Source organism: Lepisma saccharinum, chromosome 28 (genome assembly GCF_977018435.1).
Source record: "Lepisma saccharinum chromosome 28, izLepSacc3.1, whole genome shotgun sequence".
Taxonomy (NCBI): Eukaryota; Metazoa; Arthropoda; class Insecta; order Zygentoma; family Lepismatidae; genus Lepisma; species Lepisma saccharinum.
Window position 1 is genome coordinate 32,482,326 of NC_139256.1, and position 19,926 is coordinate 32,502,251.

The 19,926-nt window shown below is 38.5% G+C and overlaps 1 protein-coding gene across 2 annotated transcripts in view; it reads left to right on the plus strand.

Moving 5' to 3' along the window:
* PCB (Pyruvate carboxylase) overlaps window positions 1–19,926 on the plus strand; it is a 172,701-nt gene that overhangs the window by 112,311 nt on the left and 40,464 nt on the right. For both annotated transcript variants that reach the window (XM_083114098.1, XM_083114099.1), the window contains exons 3-8: window positions 227–411; window positions 1,812–1,977; window positions 3,919–4,064; window positions 6,564–6,788; window positions 13,644–13,807; window positions 17,305–17,467. In XM_083114098.1, coding sequence (XP_082970224.1) covers window positions 227–411; window positions 1,812–1,977; window positions 3,919–4,064; window positions 6,564–6,788; window positions 13,644–13,807; window positions 17,305–17,467 — 1,049 coding nt within the window. The remainder of the gene's footprint in view (window positions 1–226; window positions 412–1,811; window positions 1,978–3,918; window positions 4,065–6,563; window positions 6,789–13,643; window positions 13,808–17,304; window positions 17,468–19,926) is intronic.

The window sequence follows — 19,926 nt, forward strand, 5'->3', positions numbered from 1 at the left end:
GCAATTGTGGTTATATAAGTGTGCACATTAGCGTATAAATTAAACTATTTCTAATGTATAAGCAAGGCAATGGCAATATGTGAAATATGTGAACAGAGATTTAGGGGGGAGGGGCCATTACAGAAAATGAACACTTCAATTGAAATAGTGGCATGCTCAAGTGTAGTTCATTTGCTATATGGCCAATTGCAAGTGTGTTCATAAATTTACTTTTTTCTTAAAACAGGAGAAATTGCTATCCGTGTGTTCCGTGCATGTACAGAGCTGGGGATAAGGTCCGTAGCTGTGTACTCGGAGCAGGACAAGATGCACATGCACAGGCAAAAAGCGGACGAGTCGTATATTATAGGGAAAGGACTACCACCTGTACAAGCATACCTGAACATTCCTGAAATTATTAGGGTTGCAAAGGTAAGCAAGTTGTTTTTTTTGAAAAGTTATATATACAAGACTCCTTCAATATATATCCGGAAATATGTTGTAACAAATATTTATTACAAGCACCAGAAGAACTACAGTACTATGTTTCAACATAGTCTCCCCCTAGTTCAATGCATCTACGCCAGCACTTGATAAGGGCACTGATTCCACAGGAAAAAAATCTTTTCGACGCGTGCGTAACCACTCATGCACCGCTGACTGGACTTTGTCGTCATTCTGGAAACTCGATCCACTTAGTCACCTTTCAGTGGGCCAAAGGTGTGAAAATCGGAATGTGCGAGATCGGGCGAATATGGAGGGTGGGGTAAGCACTCAAACTTTAGGCGCTCGGTGGTAGACAATGTGACACTAGCAGTGTGTCGTCTTGCATCGTCATGGAGCAAAAGCACACCAGCAGACACCAGACCACGTTGTCTGCAGAATGGCTGCTTTCAGTTTTTCACGCAAAAGGTTGGAGTAGGTGGTACTGTTTACATTATGACCTCTGAGCATATAATGTTCAAGAATTGGCCCCTTGTGTTCCCAATGACCTTTCCGGCAAGCCCTTCACTTGAGCAATGAATCTTCAACACTGGTTAGGCCCTGTTTGAACTTCTCAGCCCACTCGTACACTCGTGTTCGACTCGTACAGGGTCACCGTACTGAACTGTCATGCGGCAATGAATTTCTATCGGTTTCACGCCTTCACTCAATAAAAATCTCACGACACTTCACTGCTCCAGAGGTTCAGTCATCTTGTGTAACCGTTTCCCAGTGTTCCGTGCATGAGGCAGGCGTGCCAGCCCCAGCTATGAATAGCTTACAGACGCCTTCACAAAGTAACAAACATATAACAATCACGGCCGTATTTTAGATTTTTTATACTACTTTTCCGGTTATTTATTGAGTGCACCTTGTATCTTGGAATAATAATGCTATTTGTAACATTGTTAACGTAAATGGAAAATGCATTTTTTTTATCGTTGATGCAGAAATTATATTTGTACAAGCCTGAGAGAATTAACCATACTGTATGTCATGATTAGACTAACTCGTTATAAACTAGAAATTCACTATTTTCGTCACAGTCCATTTAAATATATCATTTTTGCTACAACTATACTCAATCAAATGGAATGCCCCATGTGATTATTTCTTAGTAAAGTATATTTGAAGTTAAAACGAAATGCTCTCTTTGTTCTTATAATAAAATCTCTCCCATGGAATTTATTTTCAGGACAAGATGTTTGGTGGGGGAAATCCCACCTCTCCCCTCAGGATTTCACACCCTGATTGGTTGAAATGTAGTGCATGGTATCATTGTTAAATAACTTGATACAAATATTTGTTTTAGTTGTAAGAAATAATTACGTTCTTTTTAAACTTTCTAGGAAAATGATGTAGATGCAATTCATCCAGGGTATGGTTTTCTGTCTGAACGCTCAGATTTTGCACAGTCATGTTTAGATGCTGGCATTCGCTTTATCGGGCCGTCTCCAAAAGTAGTGCAGCAGATGGGTGACAAAGTAGCAGCTAGACAAGCAGCAATAGATGCAGGTAAGACACCATATCATTGAGATGTTCATGTAAAAATTGGGAAAATTATTATGTAAAAATATTGTCTTGGCAGATGCAGTCTATAATGTCTATAACATTATACGAAGTGATGGATTATGCTTTGGTGTGTGCAGGAGATATACTATGGTCACCCATATAGACACGTGGTTAGCATTATTGCCATAGGTGCAAGTGGTCTCTTGGTTCAATTCCCGGTAGGAACTGTGTGAAATTTTTGCACATTCAGTGAGATACTTGCACGTAAGAAAAAAATATCAGCCCTAGAAAATAATCACCTATTATATTTCTTTTAGATTTGTTTAATGTCAACATATTATGAGGGGGCTGAATTGTTGCTACTTTATCACTACTATTGTTCACTGTTTACATCTAAGTCCATGTTCTAGATTTCTAAATCAATTATCGATCCAACTTTTTAAAATTCACTATAATACTTTACCTAGAACTGGATCAAAATAATGATACACTATAATATCCTCTATTCACTACCATCCTAAGTTTGAATACTAATACTGTTAGTTTTTAATATGCGATTTATTCAAATTAAAATCATTGGGTTACAGCTTGATTCAAACTGAGCGTGATACATTAATTAAATTTGTTCTGGAATTTTACCTTTGGAAAATGATTCATGATGATTTTTCTGAGAATTCACACCCACATGCACACAGTTGTTATAATTGTAGATTAATATAATTCATTACTAATGCAATGCTTTGGGTCATATGAATGAAAATGAGGATTTCAGTCATTTCTGTAATGTGTACTCCATTTTGCATGAATAGGAAGTCAAAGAAGAGCTCTCACAGGGGACATCTAACATTGCAAGTACTTGCTGCAACGGTGAGCATGTATGTGTAAAAATAGAGTTTTCAGAATCAGAGCTTGTGTTTATATAAATGCACCTGTACACATTGTCAAATCATCAGGCTGGGCCCCATGGCAGAGCAGTTAGCACATCGTGCTACGATGCCAGGTGTCCCGGGTTTGAATTACAGCCTGGGCATGGATGTTTGTGAGTGTCCATTCATCAATTTCATCATATCATCACTCATCCCCATCTTCACAAGTTAGCCAAAAGTGGCACAAAAAGTGAAGTAAAATAAAGCAAATCAAAAATCATCAGAAAGTTAGCATATCTATGAAAATTTACTAGGTTTAAAACTAAGTGAGGGAGAACCATATTCATCCAAAATGGAACATGTGTACTAGAGTGCTGCATGAGAATACTTTTGCTTGCTCATACTTGATCGAATCTCCCACGTGCAAGCGTGCTACGCTCGAGTGTGTAGAATCAGATATCATTTCAATGTGACAATAATCTTAGAAATACATGTAAAAATCTGCTCTGCTCATTTTCATATCACTATATATTGGTAATACAGACGAAACTATATTTTAACATGCAGATGATGACTGTGTTCATGTAAGTTTTAATTTCACTGCATCTTACACTTCACGATCCATATTTGAGGGCCCACTGTCACAGACAAATTAGGGTTTTATGTGAACTACTGGACTTCGAACTTATAATGCTCATTTTGCCTGTTAGAGCGTTATTTGCTTGAGCGAAGAAGCTCTCAGTTCCATATGCTATCTAGTATCGTCCGTGCAAACTAGTAGATGCGAAAAGCTTTTGCTGCAGCACTTTAATGTGTACTTATTTGCTCCCTTCTTGAGCACCTACCTGCTATCATTAGACAATGTGCTCTGCCCATTTTAATTACTACAGTCCATTCTCTTGTACAGGTGCACTCTACAGATAATTTATGTTCATATGGTCAAGGAGCTAATGAGAACCATTCCGTGTATCTTTTTTTCTTCAACATTGTGGAATCTGTAGTATAGGCACAATTTTCTTTTTTCTATTTTTTTTTAAAATTTTCAATTGGTACTCTATGGTTACTCATGTCATTTCAGGGGTTCCAATTGTGCCTGGAACTCCAGGACCAGTTACGGATCCAAAGGATGCTGTGGAATTTTGCCTTAAGTATGGACTTCCAGTAATTTTTAAAGCTGCGTTCGGAGGCGGAGGTCGTGGAATGAGAGTTGTAAGGAAGATGGAGGTTAGTCTTCAAACTATGCAATGTGTTTTATTGTATTCACATCTTAGGGTTGAACTGATAGGATTTTCTTGCAGATACCAATAAAATACTGATATAACATTTACCAGTCCTGATAAGTAGGTAAATAAATATTTTTTTTCTGCATGTTGATAAGAGTTTACACCAGACTAAAGACCAGAGTGATGTTTGGCAATGTGAATATAATCTGCGAGTCTGGCAAAGCAAAATTTTTTGTCTTGTTTCTTAGTATTGGTAGCAGAGAGGATGTGCAGCATTTGTGTTCAGTTCATTAATATTTAAGAATTTATACAAAACGATGAGATTTTTCTTTTAATTATTTTGATTTTAATAACAGCAGTAGCTATTCCTTACAATGTTCTTGAAATCGCCCTTCCATCATTTTATCTTGTCTGCTCTGTGAAATATCTTGGGGCAACAAAAGTACGGTAAAAAGTATCATGAGGCAAAAACTTGCAGCTGAGCCAGTACCGCACAACTAGTCCAAGTCTAACTAGAAAATCCAGTAGGAGATCTAGCCAAAATTCCGATCGTGGTAACTATACCCTAAATACCAATTTTTATTTTACACATTTTCAAATTTTTATATGTAAATACATATTTCTTAATACTTGCTTATATGCATATAAAACGCAGAATTTCCTGAAGAAAATTTCCAGCAATTTTTATAATTTTGTAAGATTTTCTTCATTTGCCTCAAAGATACCAGAGTGGATTCAAATTAATAACAATTTCTAATATCCTGGTAAGGACTCTGGCAGCAATGCTCATGGTCTGATAATCTAATTCAACATTGGAAATCAAAGTAAATCAATTACGGTATGTATTGCAGTGGGCATACTGTATGCTCCATTTTGAATAAACTGCTGCTCATACTTTTCAGCCTAGCCACTGCTCATAAATAAAATAAATTCATGGTTTTTAAATCGTTAGCAACTACATGTTATAGATGTTCAAATTCATCATCATCCTTTAGGCCTCCCCGATGGCGCAGTGGTAGCGTCGTCGCCTTGTAATCAAGGAGTCCTTGGTTCGATTCCTGGTTGAGGCACATAGTGGTTCGGATCCCACTTTAAACTGTAGGTCCAGTCCCGATTAGCCTTACTGTGCATAAAGTGGACTTATAACAATAAATCAATCCAATCATCATCCTTTGCAGTTTCCTGCCCCTGGCTGGGTCGGCGTAGAAGTCAAGCCCTCTACATTTTAGCCTGGTCTTCCACGACTCTTCTCTTTCCACAGTGTTCGAATCTTGTCCTCGTCTAACACTCTCCACTATCTGCTCTTTCCACAGACATCTTGGTCTCCCCCTTGGCCTTATTCCCACTCCTTACTGGCAGTCTTTCTGCATCCATCCTCTTCATGTGTCCGAACAATCTCATCTGTGCCTGAGCTATCCTGTCCTGAAGCTTCACCACACCCACTGTCTGTCGGATCTCCTCATTCCTTATTCTACCCCTTCTAGTGTTCCCCAATATACTCCTTAAAAATTTCATCTCCACTGCCTGCATCTTTCTTTCTTTTGTCTCTCTCTGTCATTGTCCAAGTCTCTGCTCCATACATAATTATCGGCATATATAAGGTATGCCCAAATGAAAAGGAGACTGGGGTTACAGTAGAACCCCAATTTTACATTCCTGCATTATACATTCAATGTGTATGGTCCCAACATAGCAAAATGTTATAAAACTTTCCTCGATTTTACATTTTCCCGCATTTTAAGTTTTTCCAGCTTGGTCCCCTGAAAAACGAAACAGAATATTTGCATTACATAATATGTGAATTACAGTTAATGTGTAACATGATACCTACACATAATTGCCATTGATACTGATGCACTGATCCCAGCACGTAGGAAGAGAGTGGATGGCTTCAGTGTAGAAACTCCTGGGTTGCTTACAGATCCAGTTTTCCATGGTGTTCTGCACATTGATGACAACATGTGCTTGCCCGGGTCATGGTAAATCCTTTGGTGCTTTCGTATCCTGTCTCATAACGCTGACACCAACGGAATATGGTGCAACGTGCAAGAGACTGCTCTCCGTAAATGTCCTTCATCCTGCGATAAGTTTGTGAAGCATGCTCGCCTTCTGCGTGAAGAAATTTGATTACAGCTCTCTACACTGATCTGGAGGAATCCATAATGTACCCATCCGCTCAAAACAACTCTCGCCAACTGAGGAAACAGCTGGCAAAGCCGTTCGCTACACCTGCAAACTGGGACAAACACCGTGCCATGTATCAGCAAACATATTTACCTTCTTCTATTAGATACAACGTCTCCTTTCCATTTGTGTTGTATATTACCTTCTTGCATTTCATAGGTATATCCCTGTTCCATATTAATCTTCGAATGCTTTGATATAGTCCACTAATTTATCTACGTATCTAAATAAGTACAATTCACACATTCAGCAAATGCTACTGCACAACTTGAATATTTTATTAAAATTTAACATGCATGAAATTTTGTCATTTCAGGAGGTGGAAGAAATGTTTAGTCTTGCAAGCAGAGAAGCAGAAGCTGCCTTTGGAAATGGTGCAATGTTTATCGAAAAATTTGTCGAACGTCCCAGGCACATAGAAGTTCAGCTGTTGGGTGACAGAGCAGGAAATGTAATACATCTCTATGAACGTGATTGTTCTGTGCAGCGGAGGCACCAGAAAGTAGTGGAACTGGCCCCAGCTCCTAATCTTGATCCAAAGGTATGTTGCTGTTAAAATGTTTGCTCTTGTAGAAGAACTGGTACATAGTGTGTTTTCATGGCGTGGAATGATAAACACAGCTAATAAAGGGTGTGCAAAAAGAAAGTCAGGATTTAATTTAAGAAAAAAAATGATGTTTTTATTATTTGGCAGTTATATGTGAAATAGGACATCTGACAAATGTCCAGTTGCAGTTACTGACGGTGCACACACTATCGCTCACGGTGACATTGTTGTTGGCTGAATGGCCGGTATGATTTTGTCTCCAACTGAACCTTTTTTTGTTCAAATTTTTCAAGTAATCCTTTTACAGGTGTTTCATTCGGGGCATTTCTCCTACTGAAAATATCACGTATTTTGCGCACATGCATGTTTACTACAAAGTGCGACTTCACAGAACGCTGCCAACCCTGTGGTAAAAAGGAGACACAATTTAAATCCTACATTACTTTTTGGACACTTTATATTATATGGAAAAAAGGTGAACACTTGTTTGACAAGAAGGAAACGCCAAAGTCGGGCCTTGCACATCACCTTGACACCACAGACTAGGGATGTGCCGAAGCCGATTACAGATGTATAAAAATCGGCAGAAATTGACATATCGATATCGGCAAAAATCCGATATTTAAACCGGTACAGATTATACTAGAGTTTTACCTTCTAATAAGTTTTATATTTTAGTTTTGTAAGATTTATTGAAAATTAGTTTATGATTCATCATTATTGTAGAGTTTTTGTAATAAAATTATTGCAAACTCTCATTCAGAGGATCAACATAACTAAAAATCGGAAATAAAATGGTACATTGCTGAACCAGGATCTGCTGTTGTATTGGAAATTCAAAAATGAGTATCCAAACCTGAAGCAAGTGCTGAGAAAATACTTGGGCATACCTGCTGCATCAGTATTCAGTGATTGAGTGTTCAGTGTTGCTGAACAGATTTGCGATAAGAAAAGAAGTAGGTTACTTCCTGAAGTGCTTCCAAAACTCGTGTTTCTGAAGTTGAATCTGGCAGCAGTAAATTTCCAACATTAAGAACAGGAATTCATTTTTCATTTCAAAAAGACTGCTTGTGTACTAATGTAAAATCTCTTGAGAATCCATGTTCTTCTTAAAGGTTCACATAACCACCTTTTGTAGATGCAAATGTACATTCACATCTCTTGAGAATATATATGTATATACATATGATATGCAATACAAATGTACATAGCAAATTTATTTTTGTCATGCTGAAAATAATATCCCATTTCTGTTTAATAATCTTATGTATCAGAATCTGTTAAATATCGGCATCGGTATCGGTTCCAAAAATTATCGGTGAGTACATCGGCATCGGTAAATTTTCAGCTTCGTCACATCCCTACCACAGACCTTACCTTCTCTACCACCAGAGTGCTCCATTTAACAGGTTTTCTCACTCACTGAGAACATAAAGCAAACCATGCCATTCTTCAGAATGTCATCACTAAACTTGGACACTGGACAACCACATTCCATCTTGCACGCTGTACTCCAAATGAAGCATCTTTTATGCGCAATATGTGATTTACGGCATGTACTATTATGATAGTCACATATTTATGCTGAATAAAAGATCTAGATTTCGGTACAAAAACTGGACACATTTTCAGATCAAAAGCAGTATATAAAATGGCATTTTGTTGTTAAAATGGTGAATAGAACTCTAAATTTGATTTAAAAACTATACTTATTGCTAGAGGCATGCATATTTCGTTTTTGACGAAAAAACGAAATTTGAAAAAACACATTGTAGTGTTAATTTTCATGTTTTTGAAAGGTGTGAGATGCATTTTGTGACCATATTTTGTCACGAAATAATGCGAAATGAACTGCAAAAAGCGAAATTAACTCTTAAACACGAAATTCAGGGTTTATTCACCGATGCGACACCTTCTGAGGTCTAAGTTATCCTGAGAGTTATGCAATTCCCGGAAAATTGATTAATTCTGCTGTTAATATTGGAGAAGCAAAATTGGATTCCTTTACACAGAAATAAACTTAATACTATGATAACTACATAAATGTGCTATTAGAAGTGAAATGTTAATTCTGTGGAATAAGTGTAGTTTTTAAATCAAATTTAGGATTATATTCACAATTCTAAAACCAATATGTCTTTTTATATACCATTTTTTATCCATTTTTTCACCGCTATAACACCGATATTTTATTTTATTTACCGCTTTTGAACCCGAAATTGACTCAGTTTTTGTACCAAAATTTTGCTATTTTATTTACCAAAAATATGTGCCTCTACTTATTGCACAAAATAAACATTTCCCTTTTAATAGCACATTTATGTAGTTGGCACAGTATTAAGTTTATTTGTGTGTAATGGAATCAATTTTTGCTTCTCAAATATTTACAGCACAATTAATAAATGTTACGTGATTTGCATAACTCTCAGGATAATTCGGACTTCAGAAAGTGTCACATTGTTAAATAAACTGTAAATTTCGTGTTTAAGTGTTTATTTTGCATTTTGCAGTTCATTTTGCATCATTTCGTGACAAAACATGGTAAGAAGATACACCTCGCACTTTTCAAAAACATGAAAAATGAATATTACAGGGTGTTATTTCACATTTCGTGTTTTTGTCAAAAACTATATATGCATACCTCTAGCTATTGTAGTACATTTAAAATATAGCTGATGCACCAGTTTGGTCTCGTGGCAGCTCAGTATCCAAGTGCATTAAGTGGTAGACTTTCGATCTCGCCACTTCTATTCCCTGCTTAGGCGTGAGTGTTCCTTCATCAATTTTGTCAAATGATCACTCATCTTATCACTCATCTTCATCTTGGTGTTTTGATCTCTTGTCAGTACTAGATTGTGTGACCAATGAAACAGGGGTGCCCATCCTCCACAAGGTCTATGATGCAGTCTTCCCAAAAAGGTACATCCCTCCCCCCCCCCCTTTATGCCGAATTATTTACTCAAATTATTTTGGTCACACCAAATTTGCGGAACAATATAATACAGACATATTAAAGCAATATAAGTTTACTTTAGGTATTGTTTACAATATAGACATTAACATGTATGTTGTATATTACTTTCACATTGACTGAAATAACATTTTACATGGATGATAATAACTACTGACGCTACAAAATCATTGCAGCAAAATTGGGTAACCTCAGGCTCACGTCATTGTTAGTGTATTGAACCTTATTCTTAGCAGTTTCTCTGCTTGACTAACCTTGTGTATATACACCGTGTTTCAAAAAGAATCATCTGATTTCGAAGTAATTTAATTAAGTAATGGTTTGCTAAAACACATTGAGCAACATACTGTTAGGAAGAGGATATTCGTGAGTTTCACATGATTGCCGGCAGATAGCAGTAGCGCCCCCCTCCCTCCCCCCGTGCTCGCATCAGATTCAAGCAAGATGGCGATGTCGCAACAAAAAGCTTTCTGTGTACTGCGCTTTGAAGTATGTGAATCTGTTACAACAGTGCAGCATGAATTTCAGCGACAGTATGGTACAGCTTTACCCACAGTTACAGCTTTATTCCAGTGACTACTGTGGATGAAGTGCGAAATCGGATCACAGCAGCAGTGGCATCAGTGACTTGAGACATGCTTGCATCTGTATGGGACGAATTCTCCTACCGTATGGGCATGTGCCGAGCATCCAAAGAGGGTTACATTGAACATTTATGAACATTTTTTATGTAAAAATTTATGTATAGCTGTGTATTTTGAAAGCTATTCCAAAGTCCTGGTTTGATAAATAAGAAATATAAAAATATATAGCCTTTTGAAATCGGGTGATTCTTTTTGAAACATCCTGTACAGCTCACCGCTCACGAGAAGATCCCCAAATGAGGGGAGATGGGGAGCGGGGGTGAATGGAAGGACCGGTTCATTTGCAGATTTTAGGGGTAGCCGAAAGCCTTCCGCTGTGGTCTAGTATCCTTTTCGAAGTGTGTAGGAGTTGATTACGTCAATCACGCAGTTTGCTGCTTTTCTTTCAGTGGCCAGAACACTTTTGTATTGCTTATCTTGTGCATTATTTAGACTGCATTTCAAACAGCGGCGTAGTGTCCACGTAAGGCTTGTAAGTCCACCTTACAAGCTGAAATTATTGAAGAAAACGTATTTCATTCCCGTATTTATCGCTTGAACACACATAGCAATATCAGACTTCAAGTAGAACTTTTAACGAAACAATTGAGGACTTGTTTTGATTCGAGTTGTTTCTCTGTAAGGCTTCTTGACAGGACTTACGTGCGAGTGAATGGAAGAAATGATTTTGACTCACCCACGGCCGGTGTGTTTGCTTACGTAGTATCTTCTCAACCAATGACAGGGTGCCCCGATTCTGACGCACTGTAATGCGCATTACGAGTGGGTGCTGCTATCTGGTGAGATTTCTGTCCCCGCTGCGTCTGTTTGCACGGTCAGAAGAGAACCAAGAAAATCGACTCCCGTGTTGTTTCAACAATGCTTGACGTGCGGTGTAGCTAACAAAACGGGTGTCATTTTAAATGTGTAAACTAACTATTAAGTTCACAAAGAGATGGTTTAATGTTGGATATTGCCTTCATTAGAAGCAGCGAAGTTAAAGATAAAAGAGGAATGTCTGGCAATTCTAGATCCGGCAGCGCCCGCAAAGTTAGGTGCGTGCATCCCAGTTGCCCGTAATGTTAAAAGCATGCGCGTAATACTTAGCGTTATGATTTACAGATTTTTTTTTTTACCTTTTCCTTTGTCTAAGTTGCTTGATATGCTTTTCAAAATGTGCGCAAATATCGTAACCATGATAATGAGTAATATTTTCGAATGCATTTGCATTTGCAAATTGTATCTTACGCATTTCCCACAAATGGCTTTTTAGTGAAAGAAAAAGAATAATAAGAATAAAAATATGACATGGCCTTTCCAGAAGAAGAGTTTGTGTGCTTAACTAAGCTGTATGCGAAATTTGTCAATTGCTACCAGTTGAAAGTTGAGCTATAGGTAATTTATTCTGAAGCCGAATTTCGAGTAAAGACTGTGTTTGAACTTCATGAGTACCTGCATACTACCCATTTGAATGAAGCTGTTGAACAAGTGTACAAACTAACAGAATTCTTCCTCACTGTTCCTGCCTCAAGCTCGTCGGTGGAAAAGTAGTTTTCTACACTGAAGAGGATTCACACATTTCAACGCAGCACACAGACTCGGGCAAGGAAATCTGACTTGGGACTGATATCCATTGAAAAGGAGCTGCTAAAGACATTGACCAGAAACTCCCGATTCTACGACGACGTGATTGAGGTGTTCAGGCTAAAGGATCGTCGGATCGAGTTACAGTATAAATGAGAATTTTCATTAAGTAATACATAGACTATTATTGTTAACATAGAGTGTGTGCATTTTATCTTTGAAATTGAGTATGCCCATGCATGACTTACATTCAAATATATTCTATTTCGTTAAGATATATTTGGGTTTTCTTTATCCAATATTCAGATCAGGTTTATCTAAGGAAGCCTTACACCTTTCATAGAATCACGCTACGCCACTGATTTCAAAGAATTTAAAAAAGAATATACGGCATTTGGTGAGCTTATAGATCACACACCGTTTCTGTATAACTAATAATATGGATCATTATAGGCATATGTCTGAATATTCTAATATTTATTCACTATGCCCGTAATATTATACGGTTGTGAAACTCTGTCTTCGAGTTGTTTCTTCCAGGCCTAAAGTCAGGAAACCGTTTTTGTAAGGTAAGTCGTTACTAAAATAACATTTGCGTTTCGGCATGGTTCAGATCGCTGATTCACATAACTTGACTTCTCCACTGACATGTAACAACTAAGCAGTTAAAAACTATTGTTTATTTCTGAATTCTGATGTTGTGAAACTCAAATGAAAGAAAGCTGCGGCGTATCGCATATTCTTACCTATTGTTAGAAACTTGCTGATCACCATGAGCCGCGGTAGATATCAGAAATGCTTTGAAATCAAAACCTTACGCGACGAGCGGCGACAACAGAAGAGACGCAAAAGTTCAACATTTTTTTCTTTGTTGGAAGAAACATTTCTTTTCTTTGCGCTTGCAACTGAGTGTGTCGTATTTCTTTACTTTGAAATTGAAGACTGAAAGAATATTAACAATTATTATCAAACAATAGAAAAGAGAATATTTCCAAATTTTCCTAAGAAATCTGTCCGGACCATTTTTAGGACTCGAAAAAGAGGATTAGCCCAGGTAAAACAGGACGTCTGGTAACAATAAACGACTTGTATCGTTGCACCGGTTACAGCAAGCCCACATATGTTTCTCACTACGTCACTGCACTTCTGTTGGGGATCATCTCCTGAGCGGTGAGCTGTATAATGAACAGCATTTTCCAACCTTCCAAACAGATAAGAGGTGGTGTTTCATTTAAACCCCATTGCTGCTATCACCCACAGGTGTAGAGCGACCACAAACAAAAGAACCTTCATTGAAAAGTCTCTGTGCAACTTACCTTTCTTTCGTTGAACTCCGGCCATAAGGAAGCATGCTCCACTCTGCACCTCCCTTCCACGTATGAGTACGGTGCACAAGAGTGACGGGTCTGCGCAGACATTTTTGCTTATGGCTCCACTATAGGTAGAAAAACTGTACATAATAACCATAACTAAAAATCAATATCAAGTCAATCAAACATAACGATCTCCCCCATTTTTGTGTGAAGATATGTAGAATTGGTAGGTTAACTATAAAATGTTGTCCCCCCCCCCCAAAATTAAGAAAATTCCCACGATGCAGTGCATCATATTGTCCCCTGCAATGAAACATTTATTTCGGATGATTTATTCTGAATATTTTTATTTTTCCAGATCCGTGATAGAATGACAGACTATGCAGTGAAGTTGGCAAAACATGTGGGCTATGAAAATGCAGGAACTGTAGAATTCCTGTTAGATGAGTCAGGGAACTTTTATTTCATCGAGGTAAATGCTCGCCTTCAAGTCGAACACACAGTAACAGAGGAAATCACAGGGTATGTTTGACATAACGTCTTGTAAGTGTTTCGTAGCAGAATTTGTTGATAATTATATTTTTGACAATTGTGACAGAATATTTTTTGTGCTTGAACTTTGGTGCAGATTGTGCAAAAAAGTTCTGCAAAATCCATGCACACATGTGAACAGCTACAGAATTGAAACAATATTGTGAGTTTCATCAGTATGCCTGCTTCTATGTAGCCTTAATACCACAAATATTGTTTGCTACCATTTCATATAAACCATTCTTTGTAATAATTCCTATAATTTATGTATACAAGGTGTTTCTGTGACCATGTTACAGACTTGCAGGGATGATGGAAGGGAACAGACGCAACGAAATGAGATAGGGAGCCCTGGTCCCGAAATGCCCCAATCAAAAGTTAGAAAGCCAAAGCCTTCGAAGGGCAGGCAACCATGCACAACTCAGAGGGGAACTGTAAAAGAAAGGGGAAAGAATCCAACGTGCATGCTCTGGAGAAGATGTAACGTCAAACTTGACGTGTGTAGTCTAGAAGCATGAGCGTCGCGGCTGCAATCAGTGCAATGGAGTATACGGTAGAGGAACTGGCTGATATGATGTTTGTGTATGGATGAGCAAATGGAAGTGTAGGGAAGCAGAAAGGTTGTATCGGACCACGTGTCCACAGTGCAGACATCCAGCGCACATCATGTTATCCAGACTTTTCCAACAATTATGGGAAACGGGGCAAGTGCGACCTTAGTTCCACGAGCAAGGAGGACATAGAACTGCAAGGATACCCAACCTTGAAGAAGCAGTGCTGAATCGGGTGGAAGAACAACCATCCATTCACACACAGGCTGTGGCATGTGAAATTGGTGTGGCCCATAGTACTGTTTGGAAGTTTTGAGGGAGCAACAGCTGCACCCTTGCAATCCACAGCGTGTCCATGCCTTGGGTCCAGCTGATTTCGCACCCCGCATTGTGCTTTTTACTGATGAGGCCTGTTTTACGAGAGACGGGATGCTGAATAGTCACAATAGCCATGTATGGGCCGATGAAAATCCCTGTGTCACAATTGTGAAGGGCCATCAAGACAGATTTGTTGTAAGCATGTGGGCGGGCATTGTTGAACATTTAATAGGTCCCTATCTTTTACCACCACAATTAACTGGACCAGTGTACACTGTGTTTCTGAGAGACATCCTCCTCGAGTTATTGGAACATGTCCCACTTCTCGTTCAACGCATGTGGTTTCAGCATGATGGAGCCCCAGCCCACTTCGTAGCTGGTACTCATGATATTCTGACACAGACTTTCCCACATAGGTGGATAGGGAGAGGTGGACCTGTTGCTTGCCCTGCCCGGTCACCTGATCTGACCTCGCTTGTTTTTTTTTTTTTTTTTTTTTTTTTTTGTGGGGTCATGTCAACGAGACACCTGTGAGTAATGTAGAGGAACTCTTGGCAAGAATCCTTGCAGTGATCTGGTCCGAACGACTCCTGGGATATTAGAGCGGATGCGACAGAGCTTCTTGCAACACTGTATTGAGGCAAGGGGTGTTACTTTGAACAACTGCTGTAATGATGACTGCAGTTACGACTCATTAAAGCCACTACAGTGATTCTTCTGTGTTTGTTTTCCACTTCCCCAGACATCTTTTATGGTTCCCTGCCTGCCCTTCTAAGGTTTTTGGTTTGTAACTTTTGACTGGGGCATTTCCGGACCAGGGTTCCCTATCTCATTTTGTTGCGTTTGTTCCCTTCCATCATCCCTGCAAGTCTGTAACATGGTCAGAGAAACACCCTGTATATATTGCTGTATGTTATAGTTTTTACGCTGGAAGAACTTGCTATCATGAATTCTTGATGCATTCATTCGCAATTATGGCCTGTCTCTATTGATCACACTTACTGCAATCTTAACATAAATGAAACTTTTTACATGTAGTATAGTAATTCCACAAAAATGTCAATCTTGTTGGTCAGAATTATGTATCAGTGAAAGGCAATGCACTACATTGTTTTAAAGGAGAACATCTTTAGATTGTCTATATACAATACACTTTTTTCTAAACTATAAAATTTGTCTGAAAAATGACCTCATCAAGTACTATTCCACTAACTTTTGTTCAGAAAATCCAGATTCATATGTTGCCAATTGTGTGTCTGTTACCTTCAAATTTATTTTTATATGGTGCTGGAAGGATACATTTAAGGAAATTTTGCTAAACAAGAAGAAGGCTACTACTTGTAAATTTTCTGGATTTTTTTTTTCCATTATATGTTATGGGAATTATACAAGAAAATAAAATACAACCTCTGACAATAAAGTTCGGTGAATGATCCTGAATATCGAAAGTAGACGAATTCTTAATGAAACCTACTTTACTATCCTCCCATGGCTATGCACCGTTGAGAACGGCTGTACATGTCCTGGAAACTTTTAGAAAAGTCTTCTTTCGGGATGGTGTTCAAGACCCTCGTCACGTTCCGTTGGATGTCCGAAATATCCTCAAATCTCTGACCTTTCAAAGCGATTTTGAGGCGTGGGAAGAGAAAGAAATCTGGAGGATTCAGATCCAAATTTCTTGCAATGCATTGCTACAGAGGATGAGAGCTGGTGTGTGAGGTACGACCCTGAAACAAAACGCCAAAGCATGGAATGGCGTTCTTCTGCATCACCCCGTCGGAAGAAGGTCAAGGCGTAAAAATCACGCATCAAGACGATGCTTATCACTTTCTTTGACAGTGATGGCATGATCCACAAGGAATTCCTGCCGGAGGGAACAACAATTTTTCCGCCTTGGCCTTCTTCCGACGGGGTGATGCACGAGAACGCCTTTCCATGCTTTGGCATTTCGTTTCAGGGTTGTACCTCACACATCAGCTCTCATCCTCTGTAGCAATGCATTGCAAGAAATTTGGATCTGAATCCTCCAGATTTCTTTCTCTTCCCACACCTCAAAATCGCTTTGAAAGGTCAGGGATTTGAGGATATTCCGGACATCCAACGGAACGTGACGAGGGTCTTGAACACCATCCCGAAAGAAGACTTTTCTAAAAGTTTCCAGGACATGTACAGCCATTCTCAACGGTGCATAGCCATGGGAGGGGACTACTTCGAAGGACAGTAAGATAGGTTTCATTAAGAATTCGTCTACTTTCGATATTCAGGATCATTCACCAAACTTTATAGTCAGAGGTTGTATATATGAAAAAGATGCTTCTAAAATGTCAGTCAATTTATCTCTGGAATTTTTCAGTATTTTTTCTGTCTAATTTTTGGCATTTTCTTCAAAGTGAATACATTAATGTAATTTTATCCAGCAGTACATTGCAGTTACACATGTCAAGGAACAAAAAACAACCTTTAAAAAAGGAGTTGTTAAAATATGTTGAAAATGAAAAGAATGAATATAATTTTGAAGATAGACAGTTTGCCTCGATTTCTTTGGTCATTTCTTTTTATATCTATTACTTATTTACCACAACCTATTACAGACATATTCAAGGTCTTCACATCTTGCAGCATTGATTTGGTCCAATCGCAAATTCGCATTGCGGAGGGAATGACCTTGCCAGAGCTTGGTATGGATCAGAGCAAAATTCATATTCAGGGCAGTGCCGTACAGTGTCGGGTTACAACGGAGGATCCAGCCAAAAATTTCCAGCCAGATACAGGAAGAATTGAGGTATTTGTATAGGCTATGAATTACATTCTCATTAACTTCTTTTCTGTTTATTGTGTTTACTGTGTGCTTTGTGTTGTTGTTTTTTTAAGGGCTACCTTCTCTCAAAGGTATCATGATTACCATCATAACCATGCAAAGTTGCAAGTTTATTTTTTGTCTGTTTATGTCTGGTTTATTCCTACCGCTGCAGTTGATTGCAAGGTGATGTTTTCTTGTGTTAGGTGAACATAGGTACAATGTGACCATTTTGAGTGATACAGAAGGAAAAGAGAGAGTGTTACATGAAAGTTATATACATTTAGATGAATCACAGAAGGTAAATTTGAGTCTAGTAGATCTCTAAATGTTAGTGACAATTGTTCTACATTAGCATTATCCAGTGTCTAGTGCTTTAAACTACACTGTGTTTCAAAAAGAATTATCAGATTTCGAAGTAATTTAACTCGGTAACCATTCGCTAAAACACATCGAACAATGTACTATTAGGAAGAGGATATTCGCGAGTTTCTCATGATTGCCGGCAGGTAGCAGTAGCACCCCCTCCCCCTCTCATGCTGGCATCAGATTCAAACAAGATGGCGATGTCACAACAAAAAGGTCTGTGTACTGCGCTTTGAAGTGTGTGAATCTGTTACAATAGTGCAGCATGAATTTTGGCGACAGTATGGTGAGAACGACAGTATGGTGAGAACTGGCTTTTCGTACAGTTAGAGCTTGGTTCCAATGACTGCTGTGAATGAACTGCGGAATTTGATCACAGCAGCAGTGACTTGAGGCATGCTTGCATCTGTATGGGACAAATTCTTCTACCGTATGGACATATGCAGAGTGTCCAAAGGGGGTCACATTAAGCACTTATGAACATTTTTTATGTAAAAATTATGTATAGCCGTGTATTTTAAAAGCAATTACAAGTTCTTGGTTTCATAAATAAGAAAATATATAGCCTTTTGAAATATGCTGATTCTTTTTAAAACACCCTGTACACTAGAGAGCATCTCTTCTCTCGTCTTCAGGAACCGAACCTACAACAGACCTGTGATTTTATTACAAATCCAGTTCTGTAACCAATTACTCCACAGCATCCCCAAGTAGAATAAGTATAGTTTAAGGTGCTAGACAATGGATAATGTCAAAAAAAAGGGGGCACCATGGAGTAATTGGGTAGAGCACCGGATTTGCAGTAAAATCAAGAGGTCAGTCATAGGTTCGATCCCACCACTGGCAAAAGAAATTTCACCTGAAGATGAGAGGAGAGGTGCTCTCTCAAAACATAGTGTTAGAATAAGTATAGTTTAAAGCAGTGGTTTCCAACTTCAAAAGGTCCGAGGGCCAAAATTATATCCAGTAGTTGATTGGCGGGCCGCATTCTTTTTTTTTTGGTGGGGGGGGGATTAAAAATTACAAGAACTTCAAGTACTGAACTGAAAATGTAGTACCTACGCATGACCTAAATTTCTAAAATGAGGCAATAAAAACAATGGAATCACAAGTCAAAATTTTATAATTAGAATCAATACTTATTAATGAATTCAAAGAAATGAAAAACACACCATACAAATAAGAATCCTTCATAGTAAGTGTTCAATGTGAAAATTTAGGCCGATCTGCTTCTTTTATTAAAGTTGGAATGTCCATTTCCATGTCTGTTTTTGAAAGTCTCTGAAGGTGAAGCAGTGACGCATCTGCCAGTCGGCTTCTGTAGCGGTTCTTGATTAACTTCATTGAAGAAAAAACACTTTCACACGTGTATGTGCTGCCGAACATCGATGTCATTCTTTGCCCACAACTACTAAGATTTGGAAAACGTTCCTTTGAAAGGTATTTGAAAAACTCTGGCCCCTTTTCTTGGCTAGTTTGGAGGAACACATCGCCTTGGAAATCACACAATTCAAGTTGAAGAGAAGATTCTTGTTCTTCGATGTTTACGCCAAGAGGATTGCTAAATAGCTGGATGCTGCTTTTAAGTTCTTCAAAATCTTTAAATCTGGAGTCAAACTCATCCATTATTTCATTAATATTTGCACTGAATTCAGAAACATCCAGTGTTTCTTCATCTTCTGCTAGCCGCCGACAGCTTGGAAAATGGACCAGGTTATTCCTCTCCAAAGTAACATTGAAAATCTTCAGTTTATTACGAAACCCATTTAGGTTTCCCATTTAATCTGACGCCAGCTGGTTTCTTCCCTGCATTTTCAAATTCAGTTCGTTCATATGACCTCTGCCATCTGTTATAAACGCCAGTTGTTTAAGGAAGTCCATTAATAGAACGTATGTTAATAAAAATACATAAAATTAATGTATTTTGCAAACTGGCTTCGCGGACCGCAAAAAAAGGCATGGCAGGCTGCATGCGGTCCGTGGGCCGCCAGTTGGAAACCCCTGGTTTAAAAAACTAGACAATGGATAATGTCCAGTTGACATTGCATGCAGGTTTGTTTACTGTTTGTGTACTGATA